Raw genomic sequence first — 15,586 nt, 5'->3', positions numbered from 1 at the left:
AAACTGTTGGTTAATGTTTCAGCAAATAGTAAATTTGACACATGAAATAGAAGCAGTTTTACAGCGATAATTAAAAACCTTTTGTAGTGATGTAAGGAATGTGGAAGTCTTCAGTTTTACAAACCTGGTAAGAAAATGGGTAAGGAAAAAAACAAAATTTTTTTTGCCTGACTTATTAGCAAACTTTTCAGTCAACATTTTATTATTGTCGCATTTTTTGGTTGCTTAAACCTCTGATTGAATTTTGAAAAACTTTGAAATGAATTGTATATTATCTTCTTACTTATATTCTATTCAATCAGTTTTTTAATAAAGTCAATCTTTTTTGTTTTGAAGGTAAATGTTTTTGTCTTCCATGAAACTTTATTTTGTTTTCTTCGCTTAGTTTATTTTTGTGTTGTTTTGTCATATTTCATCAACTTTCTAAATGTCGTATTTCATCAACTTTCTAAATTAAAGACTCAGTCTAATGTTTTCTGTTGTACAATTTAAAAATACCTTATTATCATGTATCTTGTCTATTTAACATTGAGCAGCTTCAAGGTTCTAGTTATAAAGAATATATTTGTGATGTTTGCACTAAAGGACCAAATACTGTTCTACTTACTTGTTCGAAATGTATGTTACCTAGGCTTATAATGATTTTGCCACATCTCGGTAGTTACCCAGAACTGCCTTTACATTTCCAATAACTTAGTTTTGTTATTAAATGATTGTAAGAGTTTTTCAGGTGGTCTGTTTGTCTTTATTCTTTGAGATTTCATACATCTAAATTTTTTTGCCTATTCATTATTTTGAGTTCTTCTGATCTGTTTAGTTTAGGTGACCCAAGGGAGACAGTAATACACATTTGGATTGTATAAAAAAGCACTTATTTAAGGCTGCTGAAGATCATTAGTATAAAGTTGTTAATAAATTTGTCTTTAGAATATCTCTGTTTTAAACATCTTGGATTATAGATTATACATCCGTCATTAACCATACATATGGTGAACAGACAGATTTTAATAAAATAGAAATGTGAAATTTTAATTTTAATGTATGAAACATGTCAATTTCATTTCCTTCATTTAAAAAATCTTCTGTTAATTAAAAGAAAAGATTGCTTCTGTGGGTGCAATGATGAATAATGTGAAGAGAATTTAATAGACACCTTTCCAATCTTAAAATAATCACAATTTTTACTGAATTTGATTATCTTTGGTCTTATTCCCTGTTTAACTTACAGCACATTATCAATAAATAGATTTTTGTGTCTATTGTTTTGGATTTCTCTTTAAGGTTGAGGTTAATACGGAAATATGTCTATTCAATATACTTTATAAATTAAGACTATAAGGTCAAGATAAAGGATTTTCCATCCCTCTTTGTGACTTCTTCCATTCTTTCACTGAGGTCAAATCTGCTAAGTATTTCCTAGAGGTTTTTAGATTTTTCTTAGGCTCTATGACTACAACGTTAGATAGTTGTGTCCATGCCTTAAGTCATATAAAAATTACGTGTGCCTATGGATAAGAAAGAATTTAAATGAAGTATAATGTAACAGTGGGTATTTGGGTGAATTATTTTTCTTTTATTAAGTGTCTCCTTTATATTCCTGTTATAGATTCCTGCTCAATAATTTTGGAAATGACTTTTGAGAACATCTTTATAGTCTTTATAAGCATAAATGAAAATTGTATTATAGGCAGAGAAGGAAAGCTGGTGCTATTCTTAAGTCAGCAAAATTGGTTGAATGCATATTACATCTCCTATTTAGTTATTCTTGGAAATCTTAGTTTTCTTTAAATTTATAATGTAAAGTATTTTTCTTCCATGTTTCTACTTCTTGTCAACTTCTGTATACAATGCCTATATTGTAAACTGATCATGCACAGATGGGAGGCTATTGTTTTTTCCTACATTCTTGAGATCAGAAACCTGTTTTATGCAGGTTACTTCATTTCATCAGGGACTAAAATCAGACTTTTGATTTTTAAGCCAAATAACTTTATTTATAACGGAAACTAAATAAATATTTATTGAACTATAATTGCTACTGTTAATTAGGTACACCGCTATATGTACTTTATGTAAATTGTCGCAATCCCTGTCACCAGGACATAACGGGTACACCATTCCCATTTTAGAGAAAAAAAAAACTGAGATTCAGAGAAGATAAGAAATGATGAAAAATCATGACTAGTAAATGAGGTGTTTTGGGATTTGAGTGCAGAACTGTCCTATGCAACTGTATTTTCTAGCCTCCTTGAACAATGAATTGCTGTTCATACATACTCTATTAATGTTACTTTGCGCATCCCCGCCTCTGGCTTTGCACAGTTAGTTCTGTCTCTGGTTTTTGTTTTGTTTTATTTATTTATTTTTTTACTCCAGATAATTTAGCGCACATCTCTTTGCTTTTATTTCTCTATAACTTACTGATTGATTTATGTGTCTTATTCATTTTGATTATCCATTATCTAGCACTGTACTTGATACTTAATAGGTACTTAGTACATCTTTGAATAAATTGATGAATTAACTTTCATTAGATATTGTGTCTTTGTTTTCTCACAAAAATCACTACAGATTTACTTATCAAAATGGCATAAATAATTTCTTTTAGTGAATTAGTATTAATACAATTGATCAACATGATATGTGGCAGAGAAGTGAAGACTGATTTAAATAAAAACAGCAGCACTTGTAAACCCAAATTAATTTCCTTCCCTTCAACATAATCATTGAGTGAAAGAATGTATTTGCTCTAAAAATGCTGCTCTTGTTCAGAACAAATTAGGAGCTTGTTTTGATTTCTTCAAAATCTATGGTACTTTCTTTTCTTGAATATAGTCTAGGATATATAACAGTATAAAAAGTTCCAAAATATTTCTGTATAGTCTTTCAAGGTGATAATATTCCATTGTGTAAACTTTAAATTTTTTTTAAGTTATTTGTAGTCACATCTTAAACATCAGTATACCTTTATGATAATGCTAAGGTATGGAATTAAAGCAAAGTTTCCATCTTCTTTTGAACAAATAGATATTGGTATAAAATGAAACTCCAGAAGACTGAATATTAGAACTGTATTCTTAAAAGATGCTCAGTAAATATTGCAGCTGAAATGTATACTGATCCAAAATAAGTATTCTGATTTGTAAGTATTCTGATTTGAGTAAGAGGTAAAAATAGGAAGCAGAGTTCTACAACTTGTGACTATTACTATGCCTGTAAATGCCATTTCCTTACATTTATTAAAGGTTCACAATCTTCCTTCATATTGTTTAGAATCTAAATGGCAAGATAAAAACAAACATGTATGAAAATAACAAATGATATTTTTAGTGAAGTAAATTTTCCTTTTACCTGTATAAGACGCTCCTTCCATTCTCATTTATGTTGACAGTTTTATAATAGGGCTCTTACATTGAGTGATTGATGTTCAGACTTCAAGGAGATTGTACCATGGCTTGTAGAAATTGCAGAAGCATAAGATTAATGAGTAAAATTAATAAGATTGATATTTTTTTCTTCCTGCCAAATGTTGTAGTAAATTGCAATTAAAGAGAGGACTAATATTGAGTCTTTTAGAAAACAGGTGACTTTTTTTTTTAAGGATCATTTTATGAAACACTGATAATGCAATGGCAGGGAGTTACTTAGGACTACATGACACTATATGTTTACAGCTGAAGCCAGGGGATTTTCTCTTCACTCATTGTTCTGTCTCCAGACCTGGCACAGTGTCTTGCTTAATAAATAATTGAGGAGTGAAAAAATTACTTGTGAATTTATTGGTTATAAACAGTGGTATACCATTTTATTTCTTCATGCAAATATAAATTTCCCTATATATTTAAATTATTTTATTATAGTTGGTGGCTAAAGGAGTAAAGAATTCTGATGTGTCTCCGCCTTTGGGAGAGCATGAAATAGGTGGCTCCCTGTCGAAGCAACAAATAAGATCTGTTATTTCTATGACTTCAGCATTGAAAGAAATGGGTATGGTAAGTTTCCTAAAATTTAGAACCCCTCAAAATCAAAAAATTATTTAAAAGGAAATTAAATTTAGTGAAATTTCATTAATTACTAATTTTTCGTTATCTTTTTCTAGGGAAAAATAACTTCCTAAGATTTCTGTGTATGTGTTACTCTGAATATTGGAGCATCACTGCTCATAGGTTCTATATCTAGGACCATCTGGTAGATAAAAATGTATGAAAATGATTCTCTTTCTTTTTTTACTTTAAAATAATATTGAATAAATAAAATGCATAGAGAAATGTACCAAAAATAATGGAACGGTTTTATACCCCATCCCTCACTGTTACCAAATATTCAGTTTTTAAAATTTATCGTCTCTTTGATACTTTAGTAACTAACTCGAGGAATTAAGTCTCAGAAATTTTTACCTTGATTCGAAATCTTATGGTATAGCAAATGTTCGAGTGAGGACTCAGTGTAAATACACTTAACTCATCAGTTATTTCGTTTATCTTCTACTTCTGAATCTTTATTGTGCTATATGGAAAGTGAAGCAAAGAAACATGGGCAAGTAAAAAGTAAGAACTTGGAAGTATGTGTCAGGTATCTATCTGAAGTGTGAAGACTGTCTTAAGGGTTAAGAGAATTGAACTTGTGTAGTGCAACCTGATTTCAACAGACAGAAGGAAAAAAATCGACTGAACTTTTCTTTTCCTTCTGGTAATTGATGTCTGTGCTTTTTATTTGTTGAGTTTCATTACATGTTTTGGAGATAGCCTTGAGGTTTTGGGTACACTAATTTTTTGCAGCCTTTGTATTTTTCTTGACTAATAATACTGAATAGGAAATAAGTTTCTTGATCACTCGCAAGAATGTCATATAAGAAACTATTGTTCTTCGAGTAGATTTAGTCTCATTCTTTCTGTTAATGACTGCATGTGCTACATTGTTCACTTCAACTTCAGATACCACTGCATGGTTCCTTTCCTGGGTACCCAGTCTCACATCTCAAGTAACTGTTCTGTCTGGTTGTAGCGACTGATAATTCCTGAATACTTTACTGGGTAAAATGTTCTTTTGTCTCACTTACATGTGTTTCTTTAAAACTAACCTATTTCCTCTTTCATATTTTTCTCAAATATTACAAAAATTTGACGTAATCCATGTAACTAAATGTTCTTCTTTCTGTTTTGTTGGTAAATATCACTTACTTAGAACTTTGAAAGTTGCTCTGAGTCTTCTAGAATACCTTTGCTTTCACAGTTTTTATAACAACTAATTTCTTCTTTTCATAATTTTAAAATTATCCGGTGACCTAGATTGCTATGATTAGACTAATCAGAAGACAAAATTGTATTACCATTTGTACAAATGACTCAGAACTCATTCTCATTATCCTCTTCACCTCAGGAGAAAAGCCAATTCTCAATCATGTTCAGTAGTTTAACTTAATAAGAATATATATACATAAAACATAAAGACAGCTTCAAAATAACACTTCCTATCTTGAATTACTTTATCCATCAAAACTTTCTGTAGCCCTAATTATGAGAATGTACAAATTAATTTTCTTTTTCTTCCTACCACTGAATGAAGAAATATCAGGTGCCAAAGAGGAAGTGGAGATAGTTAAATTGGTGATTAGTAATCGAAGCATATGACAAATTATTGAGAATTGGCCCTTCTATGTATTAAGTCTGTTAGCGGATAATATTTAAATATTTCTCATCACCAGTAATGAAGGAAGCTGTGTTGAAAGAAATCATGAGTAATTTAATGAAAAATAGGTAACAAAAATATCAGATTTTTAAAGGTAGACTTTTAAAATAACATTATTTCTTACTATGTAACTATCTGTGTTTAAAGGACAGAAGTTTAACTGATACCCAGGAAACTTCAGAAGAAATGCAAAAGGCCAACAATGCTATTTCAGTAAGTAGAGTTTTCAGAGTTTCTCTGTCAATCATTGTACATAGCCCATATATATATTTTTTATTAAAATATAATATAATTGTTTCAGAGTAAGCGAGAAATATTACGTAGATTGAATCAAAATCTTAAAGCTCAAGAAGATGAAAACAGCAAGCAGCATTGCTCTGATACCTGTGAGGTAATTGTTCATGAAGATGCCAAAGAGCATGAAGAAGAAAAATCGGTGTCATCTGATCGTAAGAAGTGGGAGGAAGGAGGTCAACTTGTAATTCCTCTGGATGAGTTAACACTGGATACATCCTTCTCTGCATCTGAAAGTATGTATAAAAATTATATCTCATTTTAGTCTAGCACACATATAGACCTTCAGGTAGGCCATTCTGAAAGAAAAAAACACTTGGAAGAATTGAGAGCAGCTGAAGTATTTCCGTGTATTTTCCTCCTGGGGCACTTGAAAGGCTTCCCCCCACCCCACCACAGTGAAATGTGAAGAATGGAGAAAACAATTCAGCCTTAAGAATAGAAAGGCTATTTATTACAGAAGTGTATAGTGTGAGAAAGGGAACTGAGATACATATTTAAATTCTATTACTTTAACCCTTATACCATATCAGATTAATCTGTTATCAGGAATAATTATTGATGAGAACCAGAGTAATTAACTTCAATTAAATCTCAAAAAAGTCCATTAGGCATTTAGAGAGGGACATTAAGAAGATCTGACTTAATGATTCATTCATTTAGCAAATAATTATTGCGCACCTACTATATTTCATGCATTGTTCTAGGCACTGGAGATATAGCAATGTAAAAAACAAAATTTACTTGCTCTTGTAGGGCTTACATCCTAAAAGGATGAGTCTGACCACCAACTAAATAAGATTTTGAGTAAATTTTTTATGGACTATTTTCATAGAATTATTTCTTGTATTGGAAAAAAGCCAAAAGACTTGATAGCATTTATTTGGTTTATTTATTCAACAATTCTTTATTGATTACCTATGATATGCCATATACTCCTAAGCAGTGAGGATACAATAATGGTTAAGATATAATCCCCTCCCCTTAAGGAGCTTAGGGTCTAGTGGAAAGAGAGGCTAGTGAACAGGTAGTTCTAGTTGATAAGTAATATACTAAGAATAGATTACGGTAAGAATAGGTGCAGGAGTTTAACTCAGCATTGGGATATGAAGGAAGTGATTTCTGGAAAAAGTGATGTCTTGAAGGATAAGAAGTAGTAAGCTAAACCAAAAGCCAAGCAGATAATGGCCACAGGTCAGAGGTGAAAGAACATGTGAAGCTTAGGAAACTAGATATAATTCATACTACAGCATGGCTAAATGCATGAAAAGTCAGAATGCAAGAAAGAGAAAGGCAAGCAAGCAGTCTTGGAGGACATTTGCAGGGCCATATCATGAAGGATCCTATACATTGGCTCTACCAGAGTGTGGGCTTTTTCTCCATGTGGGGAGGCAGGAGGAGGGTGTCATTAAAACAGGGTCAGCAATTGTTTTCTGTAAATGGTCATATAGGAAATATTTTAGGTTTGCATGCCGTAAAGTCTATGCTGCAACTTCTCAACTCTGCCACTGTAGCATGGCTGTGTTTCCAATAAAATTTTATTTATGGACAATTTGAGTTTGAGTTTTATATAATTTTCTTTATATCTTCTGTTTCTTTCCTCAGACTTTCTATTTTTCCATTGTGTTATGAGTGGTCATGATTGCTTCCTGGAACATTTATATAATAGCTGTTTAAAAATTTTTGTCAAATCCAACATCTTTGTGATGTTGGTATTTGCTATTGATTGTCTTCTCCCTGAGAGTTAAGATTCTCCTTCTCAGTAATTTTGAATATTACCTTATGAGACTTTGGGTCTTGTTTAAATCCTATGGAGTGTACTGATATTTTTATTTTAGCAGGCAATGAACCCAGTTAAGTTCAGGCCGTAATTTCCTATCCTCTTTCCATGGGCTGTAGTTCCAATATTAGTTCATTTTTCAAAGTCTGTCATTGATATGTGGATTTATACAGCATGTGTTCCATGTTCTAGGACCTGGACAGTGGTCTGTTTATTAGTTCAGTTCTTAAAATCTTTGATATGCTGAATAGGATCAGATTCATGCATGTGTTGATAGGAAGTGAGCCCAGATAATCATAGACAACTTTATGGGGTTGCTTTCCTGAGTTCTTTATCTTTGCTGTTTCCCTGGTGTTTTTTGGTTATCTGGGGCTCCTCTTTTTGACTGTGTGGCAAGAAAGATAATGCTATAGTCACATTACTCTGCCGTGCACTTGGAACCAAGTAGCCAGCAATAAAGAAAAATAACAGTGGCCCCACCCTCTTGGTATCACATCTTCACCAAATAGAAGGTAGCTTTCTTTCCTTCAGTTTTGTCTCTTGTCAGTTCCCATTACCAACTACTGTTCTCACCACTATGGGATTGTGCGGGGTCCCTGCAAGAAGAGATGGAGAAGAAAAGAAAGAAAAAAATCTGGGGATTTCTGCACTTGCTAGCAGTAGGCATTCCCATTCCCACTCCTCTGGTTAGAACAGAGGGCCTCTCTTGGAGTGCTGTAAGCACCCTGGTGTCCACTTCTGGATTTTCAGTGTGTTGTTCTGACTGGGAGATATGGGAGGGGGGAGATATTATAAAACCAACCACCAGTTCAGTAGTACTTTCAAATTTGGGTCTTTTTTGCCAATTTGCCTGCTACTGTTTACTTGTCAGAGTTCTCAAATAGCTACTTCATATATTTTGTCTTGCTTGTATAGCTGTATTCAGTAGAAGGCACAGAATAATGTGTACTTACTCCATTTAACTTGGAGTAAAATCTTTTAAAGAAATTTAAATCATAACAAAAAAAATTCATTTGTATATACCCAAATAGTTAGCATTTCTGGTTCTCTTAATTTCTTTGCTTAGACCGCACTTCCTTCTGGTATCATTTTTCTGTCTGACTGAAAGATTTCTTTTAACGTTTCATTCTTTGCAGGTGATGGCTTCTTTGAAATTCCATGCTGAAAAAGTATTTCACTTTCATTTTTAAAAGAAATTTTCACTGGATATAGACCTAGACGTCAACAGTTTTTTATTTCAGTGCTTTAAAGATGTTGCTCTCACTTGCATTGTTTCTCACAAGAAATCTGGTATCAGCCTTATCTTTGTTCCTCTGTACATAACATGTCTTGCTTCTCTGGCTGTTTGCCTTTACCACTGTGTATTAATCCGGGTCCTCCAGGAAACACAACGGACTGTGTGTGTGTGTGTGTAAGTTAATAAATATTGAGAGATTTATTATAGGAGTTGCCTCAACCTGACCATGGGGGTGGCATGACCAAATTCCATAGGGCAAGCTACATTGGGAACTCTAATGAAAAGTGTGGTTCTCCTTTCAAGACCGTCACCTGTTGGATAAGACTTTTCTCATTTCTGAAGGCACTCTCCTTTGTTGATTGTAGATATAATCAGCTATAGATGTAGTGAACTGGCCTATGATTTAAATCCATGAAATATCTTCACAGTAACAATCAAGCTAGTGCTGCTTGACCACACAACTGGACACTATCACCTAGCTAAGTTGACACATGAACTTAACCATCACAGTCCACCCCTTGTAAACTTAGCACCCATACACATCTTCTTAAACCAAACTTAATCTCCAAGTAAAAACAAAAACCATCATACTTTTGCCTCACGTAATTCAACTGTTACGCATATAACCGGAAACACACTGACCCTTTCCCCAGAAGAAGATGCAAGAACTTGGGTAACATTCACTCTTAAACTTAATATCCTATGACTAAATACTGTGACATAAAGTTAATGCAACTTGTGTGATATGATAAGGGGATAAGATAGGGAAGAAAACAAAGATATTTGTTTTGTGTATATGTGTAAACATATTCTTAACAAAACAAGGAAGGAATGCTCAAAACCACTATAGTCCTTATTTCTGCAACTGGCCACATATATGAGCTTGTGTTTATAACTACTTTCTTCCACTACCCTTTCCATATTCCCTTTATCCTCACTGAGCACTTCAGCTGGTCTTGGTTCTTTGACTGGTGGGGTGACCCAAACCTTCATTCGCAAATATTCTGGACCATTAGTAGTCCTGTCTGGACTCCTCCTGCTGGAACTAAGACCTGTAAGCCAATAGAGCATAAAGTTGTGGGGACAGGAAGCAAAAATTTTTCTAGTAGATCATTAAGGGTAATAATAGTGAGTGGTGCCAGTCCCATTTTGACCCCTTGATTACTGGACCTGTGAATCTTGGCTATAGGAGAAACAGCAACAAAGAGTGATGCTGATATAATGCATATATACCCTCCTGGAGATCATTGGCCCTAGCCCTGCAAAGTATTGCCACCTAGTTGGCACCATAATTGAGTATTCAAAAGGCCATTTCACCATTCTATCAGTCCACCTGCTTTAAGATGATGAGGAGCATGGTAAGAACAGTGAATTCTAAGAGCGTGTGCCCACTCAGAAAGGTCTATCTGTGTATGTTCTCCCAGATCTCTTTGTCACCAATTTTCAAATCATGTTCATTCCACATCTCTGACCATCCAGCTAAACCATTGGCCACAGCCTATGAATCAGTATACAAACAGACCTCCAGCCATTTCTCCTCCCAAGCAAAATGAACACCATGCGCACTGCTGAATGTTTTGCCCACTGGGAGGATTTCGCTTCACCACAGTCCTTCGGGATTTCCCAGAAAGAGGCTGTAGTACTTCAGCTGTTTACTTTCTTACAGGTGGTATCTGTATATCATGCAGAAACAATTGTGAACCAGGTCCAAGTTTCTTTCTTCCCCAGTTAACTGATCATAGGGAACTCTCCTAGAGGGTGTAGCTATGGGCTGGGAAAGAGAAGGTAATGTGACAGGAGTGGGGTCCTTGGGCCTTTGGGTCACCACCTCACATAATTTACTTGTGCTTTCAGGACCTGGTCTAGCCTGATCTCATATATACCACTTTCACTTGATGATGGAGTTCTGCTGTGCACAACCAATGTTTTGGCTTGATTGGTCAGACAACACTCAGCTCATGATGGGTAGCTTGAGTTACATGGTAATTTGGTGGGCCATGGTTAAGCATTTGGTCTCTATTAAGGCCCAGTAGCAGTTCAAATGCTGTTTCTCAAAAGAAGAGTAGTTATCTACAGAGGATGGCAGGGCTTTGCTCCAAAATACAATGGAATAGATCTGCATTCTGATTCTCCTATAGGGGCCTACCAAAGGGTCCAAATAGCATCTCTGGTTGCCGCTGACACTTCAACCACATGGGGTCTGCTGTATCATAGGGTGCAAGAGGCTGAGCAGTTTGCATGAGAGCCTAAACCTCTTGCAGAGTCATCTCTTGTTCTGGTCTCCACTCAAAATTAATAGCTTTTCAGGTCATTCAATAAATGAGCTCCAAATCCAAAGAAGCCTACTAGCCATTGTGCCTCTTTTCTTTGCTTGTAGGAGGGGCCAGATGCAACAGCTAATCTTTCATCTTAGAAGGGCTATTTTGACATGCCCTACACCTTGGACTCCTAGACATTTCACTGAGGTGAAATTTTAACAGGGATTGGATTCCCCAATAGATCTCTGTCGGGCTTCTCCTTTCCCAGTCCTTTGCCAAGAGGGAACAGGCTTTTCTTGTTTTTGTTTGGTTGTTCTGTTGCTATGTCTATGCCTGTTGGTGGATCTGAGTTGCAGATCCCTCTGACACCTATGCCAGGATTTATGGAGGATGAAAAGATAAACCAGGGAACCATCAAAAAAGAGAGGTATTGTACCTGAAACTATCAAACTACAACCCAGAACCCATGAATCTTGAAGACGATTGTATAAAAATGTAGCTTATGAGGGGTGACAGTGTGATTGGGGAAGCCATAATCTAGCCCTTTGTCTAGTTTATGGATAGATGAGTAGAAAAACGGGGGAAGGAAAAACAAACAAACAAAAAAGGCACCCAGTGTTCATTTTTACTTTAATTGCGCTTTTTCACTTTAATTTTCATTCTTATTATTTTTGTGTGTGTGGTAATGAAAATGTCAAAAATTAATTTTGGTGATGAATACACAACTATATGATGGTACTGTAAACGAATTTACGCTTTGTTTTGTTTGACTGCATGGTATGTGAATATATCTCAATAAAATAAATAAATAAATGTAAAAAAAAAGAGGTATTGTGCCTCTTTTTTGTTTGTAGGAGGGGCCAGATGGAGCAGCTTATCCTTTTCCTTAGAAGGGATATCTCAACATGCCCCACACCACTGGGCAACTAGAAATTTCAGTGAGGTACAAGTCCCGGGAATTTTTGTTGGGTTTATCTCCCATGCTTTGACAAACACATGCTTTACCAATTAAGTCTACAGTAGTTGCTACTTTTTGCTCACTGGGTCCAGTCAGCATAATGTAATCATTATAATGGATCAGTGTGATGTCTCGTGAAAGGGAAAGATGTGTGTCAGTCAATACTCAGCTGAAGACTCTAGGGAGACCTCTATAGTTCTCCTGAATTTCTCTCATTGTAACTTTTCACTCTTCAGTACTCTGTCCTGCAAACAGTAGTCACTTTGGCCTCTAGAGATACCCAGTTCTGTCTCCTCAGCTGAGGGAGACTACCAGTTCCACCTGGCTTTTCCCTCTCTGTATCAAGGTTGTCAAAGTCTTTTTTTTTAAAAAACATTTTTTTCAGTGATTTCTGTTCCATTTGTTAAAGAGATGTTTCTCCCTGTTAGACTGCTTTGCTTCCATTGTCAAACATCAGATGACTAAAGGATGGGTCTATTTCTAGGTTCTCTATTTTAGTTTTAATCATAATTTAAAATTAGTTCTCTATTGTTAATCATTTGGAAAATACAAAACTGAATATTACCTACTAACTTGCGTGTACTTCCAGGGAACTAGTCCATAGAAAATTGTATCGATGCATATTATATTACCATTGAAAGTCTACATAATTTATACCATGAAACATTTGATATTATATCCTATTTATGGTAGATACCTATATACTTCAGGTATTATTACCAAATATTCTAAAGATTCGGCTTCAATAGATAATTTTCTATTTTCTGCTTTGCTAAATTTATTAAAATGGTTTAACTAAAATTAATATTGTCCAACAAGGAAATGTCAATTGTCTGCTAATGCTATATGGCAAAAAATTTTCTTAGGAACAATTTTCTCTGCTTTTTTTTAATTCATATGCTCATTTATTTTAGGATTTGTTTTCTATTCTCACTTAAGTTTGTAGAAACAGAATATTAATGTTTTTTCTATTTTTATATCCCCCCAAATTAGGTTTTAATTCATAAAATTACTCCAAAGTACTGCTGGTTATGGTTGCTTCTGTTCTTGCCTTCACTGATTCCCTGAAAGTGTCTTTTTATTTTTTAATCATCATCATCATATGCTTTTTGTAATATAAACTTTTTTCTCCAGAAGCCCTCAGTTGAATTGATAGCCCAAGACCCAAAATCTGCCTTACAATGTAGTTATTATGTTCTGTCATTAAAAATTATTTCTTTGTGTCTTTTTCTTATAGAAAATATAATGGGAGAGGTTATTAAATTAGATCCTGGTGGATCTCCAAGAAGAGCCTGGGAAAAAAGCTCTACAGATTCTGTTCTCAAGATTCTTGGAGAAGCTGAACTTCAACCTCAGACAGAACTACTGGAAAACACAGCTGTTACAAGTGGTAAGAGGAAACTGATTGTTTTCTCTACTAGAAATCTATGTTATTAAAAATAAAATTGTTTTTAAGATGTTTACATTTTAAGTGAATTATTTTTAATAGATTATCTTCTTGTTACAATAATATTCTAATTAAATGAATAATTACTGTATTTTCATAAGATTTGTTGTTCCAGATAGGTGGTCTTGAGTTTTGACATCCCATGACCTGTAGGGAATCTAAAAATAAAAAGGAACAGAAATGTGTATGAGAGAAGTCTGAAAAGTAGAATAGTCAAAGATGTAGTAGATGAAGAAAGATATGGGAACAAGGTATTGAGATGGATGGTGTATATTTTGATGTGGATTGGGGAATTAGGTTCACTAAAAGTTATGTGTCGGAGGTATGACATTACATTAGGTGAGTGTGAATTGTAGTGAGGCAGGAAGAAAGCATTCATGTTCCATGAGTCTTGAGGGTCTTGGTATTGCAGCTACTCGTAGAGAAATGTGTCTGTATATAAAACAGATGTATTTGGATTTAATAGGTTATTCAAGTGATGAAGCAATAGAATGTAGTTTTTCTCTTTTGAGATACTGTGTTAAGGCATGAATGTATGTGTATGTCACTCTTTCAAGCTTTCTCTCTGTCTCTACTTCTCTATCTCTGTCTCTCTTTTTCTGACTCTCTCATAGCTTAGGGTGAAACTTGTATCTGAAGCTGGTAGCAAAATAAGCTAGGAGGTGAGGGTATTCACGTGTTCTATATATATTGGAATTAGCTAGATGTTAGAGGTAGCCAGATGCTGATAAATAGCCAGCAAAATGAACCTATACACATATTACTAAAGTGAAAAAGGGGTTCTATTTCCTTAACGAGGGTGAATCTTCTAGCCATTAATCATTCTCGTATTTTCTTTAAAAATAAAGAAAAAAGAGATTGGGGTGATGAATGCACAACTATATGATAGTACTGTGAATAGTTGATTGTACACCATGGATGATGTTATGATTTGTGAATATATCTCAATAAAACTGAATTTTTTTTTTTTTTAAATGAACTTAACCATTGTGGCATATCAAGAATGGAAAAAAAAGGGGGGTTAAAAACAATTTGAGTAAAAGAGTACCTATAATCAATTGTTTGGGAAAAAAAAGGCAAAAATAGAAAGTGTATGTATTTGTAATTAATTTGTTCACACTCTTCTATTAGGAAATTGTGCAGTTGTATGTCAAAACTTACAGAAGAATTACTAAATATTCTTACATCTCAGTCTGAGCCTATTCTCAAAATGTCTAGGCTTTATTTAGGACAAACATACCTGTAAGCTTAAACATTTAAAAAAAAATAAATTTCAGATTATTTTGTAGAATATATTCATTCCCATTAGAACTATTATTTAAAAATCATTGGATTTTGATTCCTTTTATTTAAAATTTTTATTGCTTTATAAGTATGTAATTTAGTGTACTTAAGCAATGTAAAAGGAAGGGATTTTCATTCTCCATATTCATAATCCATCAGTATACAGTTGAAATTGAGTAAATTATTTTATGATTGTCCTACTTCTTAGTCAATTCACCAACTATTTATTGAACACTTATTAGTTGTGGGAACTATTACTTGTAACACTACAAAGAGAAAACAGATTATTCTTGCTCTCAGAGGAGAGACAAAAATGAAAACAATATATAACCTGGTCAGTCCTTGGAACTTCAGGTATCCAGGTGACACCTGAGACTCAGAGCTAGAATTCAGTAGCTGTGAATATCAACATTATCCCATAGAGCAAATGTTAAAGAAGATGAAAAAGGGATCAGACTTCAATTACAGATATGAATGAAATGGTCTTGGTTTGGACTAAGGTAAATGAGACTAAAAGGTAGACGATGATGTTAACTTTTTTTTGAAACTTCAACTTCTGTGTGAGACCAAAGGTAGAGATATTTATTTGGTAGACAATCTTTATTTTCTGTAGCATACTGTATAATTTAACTTGTATGGT

General features: G+C 34.1%; 1 protein-coding gene across 13 annotated transcripts in view; it reads left to right on the top strand.

Moving 5' to 3' along the window:
• NEK1 (NIMA related kinase 1) overlaps positions 1–15,586 on the top strand; it is a 351,041-nt gene that overhangs the window by 249,086 nt on the left and 86,369 nt on the right. For 11 of the 13 annotated variants that reach the window (XM_037830993.1, XM_037830995.1, XM_037830988.1 and 8 more), the window contains 4 exons: positions 3,861–3,992; positions 5,836–5,901; positions 5,990–6,218; positions 13,453–13,605. In XM_037830993.1, the coding sequence (XP_037686921.1) occupies positions 3,861–3,992; positions 5,836–5,901; positions 5,990–6,218; positions 13,453–13,605 (580 nt within the window). Of the gene's footprint in view, positions 1–3,860; positions 3,993–4,934; positions 5,034–5,835; positions 5,902–5,989; positions 6,219–13,452; positions 13,606–15,586 lie in introns of those variants that run through there. The other 2 variants (XM_037830997.1, XM_037830998.1) reach the window with 2 other exon arrangements.

This window comes from Choloepus didactylus, chromosome 3 (genome assembly GCF_015220235.1).
Source record: "Choloepus didactylus isolate mChoDid1 chromosome 3, mChoDid1.pri, whole genome shotgun sequence".
Lineage (NCBI taxonomy): Eukaryota > Metazoa > Chordata > Mammalia > Pilosa > Megalonychidae > Choloepus > Choloepus didactylus.
This window is presented reverse-complemented; position numbering and strand designations above follow the sequence as displayed.